Source organism: Lipotes vexillifer, unplaced genomic scaffold (genome assembly GCF_000442215.2).
Source record: "Lipotes vexillifer unplaced genomic scaffold, Lipotes_vexillifer_v1.1 scaffold302, whole genome shotgun sequence".
In the NCBI taxonomy this organism is placed as follows: domain Eukaryota; kingdom Metazoa; phylum Chordata; class Mammalia; order Artiodactyla; family Lipotidae; genus Lipotes; species Lipotes vexillifer.
In genome coordinates, this window is record NW_006798913.1 from 2,769,646 (window position 1) to 2,779,199 (window position 9,554).

Here is a 9,554-nt window from a genome sequence, read left to right on the forward strand (position 1 = left end):
GCAGGAATGTAAAATTTTATTTATGGTACTTCAAATATCTGGCAGTAGGTCTGTGCTTTTACTATAAAACTAGAAACTATGCAAATTTTTCATCAAAGTATGACATAGTTGAAATTCATAGCAAGATTACAATTTGCTTAATTTGAGATTTCACTGAGTTAAAACGTATATGGAATTTAAGTAGACAAAATTCTATCTCCCCCACATTCCTTAAAATCTGATATAAAAATGATTTAGTCTATATGCCGGATAGAGAATTCTGCACATTTTAAATCATCTGTTTCTAAAAAGGGTACAATTCCAGTATAATTTAGAGCCACGGAAACTATAATTTAAGAGTACCAGAATCAGATTTAATCACAGATTGAAACTAAGCAAAGAGCAAGAGAATATGTGAATGAGAAAGAGCGCAGTGATTTGTTTTCTGTGAACTAGTCCACAAAGGATGCTGTAAGCGTCTTTCGAAATGAAGAATACATAATTTGCACACAAGTTTCATCACAGGTGTTTTGGGTTAAGTGTTCAATACTGTGGGTTTATAGGAAAGAAAACAGTGGAATTTATGCTAACATCTTATAGTGATATCAACGTTTAGACTCTGATAAATCCTCAAGTGAATGTTTTTCAAATTGTGTATTCTGGAGGGAAACTAAATGCTCATATTTGGAACCACTTGTCCTTATAACATCAACATGTCTCTAAACAGCTGTTTTGTCAGAGGCTCCTTTAATAACCCTGTTTTTAAAGAAATAAACATTTTGAAAGTCACATTTTCTAAAAAGGATGGTCTGAAATACAAAACTAGTGAGTTGGGGGATGGCTCTTTGGTTTGCCAGCCTACTGTCTCGATGATTCTAAATTTGAAAATAGTTAGTTATGTCCTTAGGCAGATGTGAATACAATTCCCTGACCCCCAGGCTTATATAAAGTCATAAGGATCAGAGGAGAAGATCTGGATGTCTTGAGTCCATCTTCAGTTATGGCAAAATGTGTAAGTCAAAGCGCCAGCCTCACATACTATCTTCTTGATACCTGTGTGAAAAGAATAATTATTTCTTTAGATGATACCATCCTAACCCCACCTTTATTCATTCTGTAGTTAATAAAACTGAGAAATGCCCATATATTTGCTTCTCAAATTGCTTCTCTTCCCTCAGTACCTGTTGAGTAATTTCGAGATGAAAACAAGATGGCCAGGATAGGAATAGTTCTAAAAAACATTCACATGGAAAGATTTAATGGGCATATTCTTTTCATAAATGCAAGAGATGATACCTCTGCCCATATAAAACTCTGGACCCCCATATTTTTTCTCATCACCCTTTTATTTTATGATCCAAGAATTCTGTGATACAGAAACCTGGGATAATTGGGCACCATGTTTCTTCGGGTCCAGCTGCCATCAGTGAAATCACTGGAATGCTGGTATATCCTTCAAAGAACCTTTTCTATCTCCTCTCCCATTTGTGTGGGAGATGCCATGTGTATTTAAACTTGAACGACTCCCAGCAGTCAAGTTCTTCTCCCTCTCTTGCTCTTACCCCACCCATTTAGCAGGTCACTACCCTTCCCTCTTCCTAGTGTACAACGTCAGATGTCACACAAGGGAAGTGTCCTCTTGTTCTAGGACCATTTCATCCCATCGCTTGCCCTGCCTCTCACTTTGGGACAGTTTTTGTTCCACCTTAAAACTCCCAATGCCATGAAATTCCTGCTTTGCTTGCCTTTGAACTGCTACCACTCTCTGAAGCTGATGCTGGTACAGGAACTCATCTTGGACCTACCTACATTCTGGTGCTGCCATCTTGTACCATTGTGGAGCTACTTGGAAGCCACTCTTCTGAAGTAGGAAGAATCTTTGGCCACCACTTGCATCACACCATTAACCAAACTCCAAAGTAGGGCTCCCTTGCCCTCCCAGGATTTTACAGGGACTTTGGGTAAAAATAGGTCTGTTAGATTTTCTTGAATCCCCTGGTTCTTAAGAAGTTAATCATGCAAACATTGGAGCAAGGCCAGAAGGAACACCGAGTTACAGACTCAAAATCCCTGCTTCCTTATACTCACTGGGACATTGTTCTGAATCTGTGCTCTAGGGGTTCACCTGTTCCTTGCGATGAGTTCTCTCCCTTCAGGTTTTTCTATTCTCTTCTATATATGCCTGGTGAATTTAGCTTACCCATGTTCTAGCTATGCCTAAACTTGTCTGAATCTTAAAATGATTAAGTTTGGATTCAAACTGGTGTCCCTTATCACCCTTTTACTTTAATGCTCTTTTTATTACCTCAGGTTATGTTTATTTCCACTGTATATTCTTTTTTATTTTTTGTTATACATATGTATATTTATTCTTTTTCATCCTTTTCCATTATGGTTTATCACAGGATACAGAATATAGTTCCCTGTGCTATGCAGTAAGACCTTGTTGTTTATCCATCCTATATATAATAGTTTGCATTTGCTATCCACTGTATGTTCAATCCTTAATGCATATATGTTTCCTACCTACTTTTTTTAATAAGTCAAAAATGAAGATTAGCTTTGAAAAATAAAACCACAGTAATACACACCTACATAGAGTTTTCCTAAATCAAAATGTTTTAGGTACGTTTCTTTACTGATATATTTGCAGTATCTAAAACATCCTGTACCTTTAATAATAAAATTCAACATTGTTAAATAGATTTTACAAAATAGTCACTATTTTTAATACCTGCAATATAGTCTGGGTTTCTATTAGCACTTCTAAGAAAAATAATATTCAGCCCTATTCAAAAGATTCAGTCAACATAATCAAGGGAGGTATAATGTGTCTGAAGGACAAGGTCATATAGTTAATGCTTCCACAGTGTAGCTCAAGATCAAGAACCACTGAGTAAGTATGAACTTATGGAATCTTAATAGTCACATCATTGCTGAAGTGGAAAGGAAACCAAGAGGAAACTTAATAATATCAAAAGTTATTTTAAAGGGAGTTCACGTTGCTTTGAAGGGGACTTTGCTTCACACACAATATCTACCTTTGTAAAGCCCAAGAAACCCATATTTGTCACACACATCTTTACAGTTTTCAAAATATAAATCTTGAGAGCAGTCTTCTTTCTCCACAGATAAAATGAAAATATTGAAAGTCTTTCGAATAATAACAAAAGGAATCCTCTTGCAAACCCAAGGAAACTTGGAACTCTGGGTTCAATGCTTATTTAACTGGAAAAGGGTCAGTGTGTATTGTAATGAATGGAAAACTGATTTTACTGCATTCCATTCATGGCCATCGTGTGGCAACCTATTTCAGTATTAGAAAGATCATATATTAAAAGTGATTTCTGCAGTCATCCATGTATACAAGTAAAAATTTTTTTCCTGTTAAATTATCACTTCATTAAAACATCAGACTTAGAGCTCAACAAATACTTTTTATGTTGTGCTCCAAGACTTAAAAAAAAATCCAAAATTTAAAGAACAGATCACCAGTTATTCTTTTCCATCACAGTCAAGTTTCTCAGTTCTGTTTTTTTTTTTTTCTTTTGCTGCACTCTCTGTCACTGGAAACATCTTAAACCAATTTCAAGTGCTACACCTGAATAAACATGTTGTAAAAGTGTTTATGTATTGAGGTGGGTCAGTTCAAGGTATGGTATTTGGCTGGAACTTCTAATTTCTCTTTTTACAGCAAAAAGGCTGCCAGAAGGAGGAAGTCTGAGCTGAATTAATACATTTGTTACAGTGGAAGTAGAATGGAAACTACTCCAACCACAAATCAAACTGCCTCTTTCATTTATGCCAGTGATATAGTTTTTCTAAGAAATATAGACTCTGGCATGGAGCCACTGTAAGTTTGCATTTAAAAGAGAAACCCATACGCTTATTTGTTTAAGGTTTACTGCTCTGATTATTTGGAAGTTCTTTCTCTGCTAGGACAGAGTGAAGTGGCATTTGGGAAGCCGGTGGCCATTTTCATATTTGTAAGAAAGCAACAAGTTTTCCCAATGAGCAATTGTTGGGGACGTTGATGGATGCTGCCTGCATTGACACACACGCATTTTTTAAACCAATATCTCCACATTTAAAGGACCTCTGTGTTCCTCCCAACAGCTGCACAGACTCACATAACACAGTCTCCTTTTCTGATGGTAGAGGGTCCCTGCACAATACAAGTATACACAAAAGTGTTTATGCTGCCAAAATAAACTGTTTTAAGAGCAAGAGTTTATTTGCTAAAATGCCATTGATTTTAGGGACCTGTTCCCTTTTCTTCCAAGGTGGGTCAGGTCTTAGAATGGACTGAGGCTACTCCACAGTCATGACTGAATAAATATTTTACGAAAACCGGCACATCTTTCTGGGTGCAAGGCAGGGCCAATCATGCATATATTTGAAACCACATGATATATTACTCTGAAAAGATTGTTAACTTCTGTATCTGGAGTAGAATTTTTTTTTTTTTTTTTTGCATGACTTTTGAGTAATTCTCACCTAAAGGTACAACTTAAGGTTAAACAGTTCGTCCTCTCTGGGTGATTTTCATTGAATTCAATATCAGCTAACGGTTTTCTTTATATATACACACACATATATACATATATGTAATTTTCTGTGGTAATTATTTTAAATGAGAAGATCATAGCAAGAGTGAATTGTAAAAAGGGGGAAACAGTAATACCTAACTCCTAAGGTATTTGTGGAATCACATTAAATAATGCATGGAAAACACTTAGAAAAATGCCTAGAGTACACAGCATGTGTTCCAAACACGTTTTTTTATAATGATAATACTTATCATTTATAATGATAAGAATTATTATTGCTATCTCAGAAGGAGAAATACTTTATCAACATCTACTTCTGGTCTCTAGGACACTTCTCACCCATTCCTGCCCAGGCCCTGGGTGCACTCCTTTTCTGATAAACAACCACTCCAAGGGCTCAAAAGGGTCTGGGACACAGGCTGGTTTAGAGACCTAGGTGAGTATCCAAGCTCACCTGGAATTTTTCTCCTTTCCTGAGCATCTCCAGGCTTGGTTTGCATCTTCTGAAATCCTTTCATTAAACATAATTCGGGCATGTCCAAGTTCAGAAGGGGAGGGATTCCGTAATTTTCATGTTTGCTTCAAAATCCTTTACACGGAGAAAGACCTGGAGCTTACAGCAAATCTCCATCCCAGCAGGGGTTCTGGAAGGATCTTTGAAGAGCTTTAAGTAGATCACAGCTTTGTAAAGATCGCTGGGCACAGGCCAGAGGTGAGGAGGCGAGGCTATCAACACTAATTAACACTGGAAAGTCTCCAAAGAAGCTGGTGAAAAGAGAAACACCCAACCAGCCATTCAGATTTTATCACATGGAGGAAAATTTTATCACCTGGAGGAAAATTCTGCACCTAATGCAGAAGCGCCTGTAGCTAATTTTTTGAAATTACTGTTTAACATGGACATTTCCAGGCTAATGGGAGTCAAGCTTTTCCATTTAGAACATTGCCAACTTCCAGGTCTGAGAAGAGACTATCAGTGAAGGCCTGACGGTGTTCTGTGGGCAAAGAGGGATACAAAATGGAAAACCAAGCATGGATAATTGTCTGTAATAGTAAACTTTCCATGTTTATAAGAATCTTTGGCCTGCAAAGAAAACATTCTGATAGTGTTTTAAAACATCTCCCTTTTCGCAAGTACCCTCTGAGTTCATTCTCATCAGGTAAACTTCATCTCTTCTTCATAAACCCAGTGCTCCTTCGCTCTGTTCTAGGACACAGCATCAATGTAAAGTCGGCTGGTCTCGTGGGAAGACACGGGCCTCAGTCAAAACAACCATTCATGGTGGCCTTTTTCAAGGCTAGCGAGATACTTCTCCGATCTGTGAGAGCAGCCAACAAACGGAAAAATCAAAACCGCAATAAATCCGGCTCTCATCAGGATTCCTCCAGAATGTCCAGTGTTGGAGGTAAGCAAAAACCAGAGCAGCAGTTCTGCACAGAAAGTGGTGGGGTCATGTGTTGCAAATCAAGTAGCCACAATAAATTTACCCTCTGGATATACCTTCATTTGGTCTATTAAATCATCCAATGGTATTTCTCGCATCCCCCAAATGTTTCATCAGCAAATCACTCAGTAATTCATTTTAAAATACTGTAAGTAAGACTTGCCTTCATATGTTGAAAGATGCAGTTCAAATTAAAATCAAGCTGGCAGTAATAAAATTACGGAATGCCTACATCGACAAAGGCTAACCAAAACTGAACTCCACAACTTGTGAGCTGACCTTTCCAGGGCCTCTCAAATATAGATGGGTAACCAGGTATACTCAAAATAAAAAGGTTACTTTGGTACTTAAAACAGTACATGTGAATCATGAAGTTTAAATTTTTTATGACAAGAGAAGCAGGGAAGATTTTATGGTAACTGAAATAATATTTATATTTCCATTAACTATTTGGAGTGCTGTTATCTAGATAATTTGTTTTGAGTGTGTGTGTACACATACCTGCATATGTGAAATCGAACAAAATGTTACAAATGCACAATTGATCCCACTGTGCTTGCAATTTAATCTATTAATTGATAGAAAGGGAGATAAAAGTACAGTCCATCTGAACTCATCTGAGAAAATCTGAAGTAATTTAATAATATAATTTATACCACTAAGTACCTTGTTTAGTCCTGGTACAACAAATTTTCATAAGCTGTTCTTAGATGAAAATGATGGCTATTTTATTCCTAGGAATTGTCTTATCCATGAAAAATAAACCCATTTGAAGGGGAAACCTTGCCCTAGAACATTCCAACTTAGTATGGCATATTTGTCATTTGTAAAATGTGTATTCTTCTATGTTGATGGCCACCATATGCAGTGTACTTGTAAGGCACAGTGAATGAGCTGGTGAACAAAACAGATATGACCTCTGCATAGGGTATTTCAGAAAATTAGAAGTTTTGCTCTTCCAAAAAGACACATTTAGACAGTGTTTGCCATTATTCCTGAAAAAAATCTTCATTTTTTTCCCAATTGCTAGAGACTGACAAGTCATATTGTAATTTTTTATTACTCCAATATGCATGAGTGATAGATAAGATTATAAATGATTATAAATGAAACAAGAATATATAGGATTTTTCTTGAACCTGAGACACTCAACAAAAATACTAAGTGGAGCTCACTGGAACCCTCCTAGACTGCGGGTACAGGAGAATCGTGTTAGAAAGAAGTCTGTTTTGTGCATCTAGCAACAGAAGCAGAGGGAAGAGTTCTATACGGAATTGCATTATACTGAATTACATGCTACACAGAAAGCCATGTTTTAAAATAATTTTCCATGAAGTGAGTTTAACTGTCTTTTTCACTTGAAAGTAAAACATGATATTAGTGCCTTATTACAAGGCTATTTTATAAAAATCTTCACAAGATATTTAGTTTGGCAAAAATTGTAATGGCTTAATATGAAAGATGGAGAAAAATAACTTTCTAAGACCTTTTCTTCCTTGTAAATACTAGCCTGTCAAAGTTGTATATTTTTCTTTCCATGTAGAATGGTTCTGAAATGGGTTGAAATGTTTTTAATTTAATGTAGCAGACTGCATTAAGAAAAAGATTTGTTAAATCTTGAATAGACTAGTAAATAAATTTTGAGGAAATTACAAAGGAAAAAGGATAAGTTGCCTACGTATTATTAGAGCTCATAATGACTCTGGCAGAGGCGTTCCAGCAACTGAAATCATCCGAATCCTTCTCCCTATTGGTGAACTCTATTTATCTTCCCTTCCTGACCACAAGTAACAAATGTGCTTCTATAACTAGAGATGAATAAAACACATGGCACAGAAATCACGTAACTTTTCACCAGTTTCCTAACACCATTTAGAGTACAAAATTATTCTAATATAGACCAATATTTTCTTTTTAAAAGGTGTGTCATTGGCACCCATTTCTGTGAAATATGCAGTAGATGGTTTTGGAACGTGTTCGTATTTTGATAATAAGAAGAAAGAAAGTAGCTGGTTTGTGTGTATGAGACTTAACCTTTCAATAGTTAGTAATCAAGCAGACGGGAAAAAGTCTCATAGGATTTGGCCTGAAAGACAGGGGGTTAATATAAACATAAAATTTGATACTTAGGAGACTTGAAATGCCAGTGAAATTTTAAAATTATCCAAATATAAATAGTAAATGCTGTAATACTACTAGGCTTTTACAATAAAATACTGTGTGAAGACTCCATAACTAAGAACGGGGCCAGGAGGAAGAAGGGAGAGAGTCGTATTAGAAGTTTGCTTGGTTGCATTTTTTTTCTTTTTTTTGCAAAGCATATCCTCAAATGTTAAAAGTCTTCAACAGTGCAGGAGAACCCAGGTCATTCTTGATGCCTATACCTCATTTCTTTCTTCTTTCTTCTTTGTGGAGAGCCTAGAACAGTGTCTAACACAAAATAGCAACTTCACAAACACATGTTGAAGACCTTAACGTGTTGCCTGTATGGGAAAAACTAAGTTCCTTTTTCAGGTGCCTATGCACAGAACCACTCCTGCCAGATTTTCTGCAGAAACCCTCCCTCTTTGGTCCTCTTCAGGTTCTTGGCAAGAAAGTTGAGCAGACACTTTTTGAAAGATGTTGCTTGTTTCACGATGAGCCAGCACAGTTGATTTTCATTTGAACTTGGGTTTGGGGGAAAGAAAATATAGGCAATAGCTAAATGTTAAGGGAGCCACCCTTTAAGAAGGAAAGGCACCAAGTTGATAAGATTTTAAAGAACCTACCAAAAGCAAGATGCTGTTTTGAGCACTATATCAGTGCCGAAAAAAATAGAACATTAAGAGTTTACAGGGCGCATGGCAAGTCCTGGTTCACTGCAGAACTGCTTGACAAGGTGCTTATTGCAAGCTTGGTACTAGGGATCTTTGAAGGTGAATCCAATCATTGGTGCCTTGCCTGGAACCATGGTGATTTCTTAAGAAGTCTTTCAAAGAGGCATTAAAATGGGGACACTCTGGGGCTTTGCTGGCGGTCCAGTGGTTAAGACTCCACGCTTCTACTGCAGGGGCAAGGGTTCGATCCCTGGTTGGGGAACTAGGATCCCTCATGCTGCATGCATGGTGCAGCCAATAAATACATAAATAAATAAATAAATAAATAAATAATAAATAAATAAATAAATAAAATGGGGACACTCTGCAACTCCCAGCTCTTTGACAGGCAGTATCTCTTGCCTAATGGATACAGTGTGAAATCATGCCTCTTGGACAAAACTATTAAAACCAGAAGGAACAATTAATTGGGATTATTTGTTTAGACTGTTTTATATTATATAATTAATATACATTTTCATTATTTAAAAATAATCAAATCTTCAATAAAGCTAAAGTTCTCCTCTGATCACCTACACCTAATTCTTTTGAGATAGGTTATACTGATACACTGATATCAACATGATACATGTACTTCCGAATCTTTTCCTCCGTATATACATCACTTTTGGAGAATATATTTTGTTATGTGTTATATGTGTGTGTGTGTGTGTGTGTGTGTGTGTGTGTGTGTGTGTGTATATATATATATATATATATATATA

At 36.6% G+C, this 9,554-nt stretch overlaps 1 protein-coding gene across 2 annotated transcripts in view; it reads left to right on the top strand.

The window, feature by feature from the left end:
* Positions 1–9,554, top strand: part of BMP5 (bone morphogenetic protein 5) — a 128,346-nt gene that overhangs the window by 102,949 nt on the left and 15,843 nt on the right. For both annotated transcript variants that reach the window (XM_007471193.1, XM_007471194.1), the window contains exon 4: positions 5,741–5,935. In XM_007471193.1, coding sequence (XP_007471255.1) covers positions 5,741–5,935 — 195 coding nt within the window. The remainder of the gene's footprint in view (positions 1–5,740; positions 5,936–9,554) is intronic.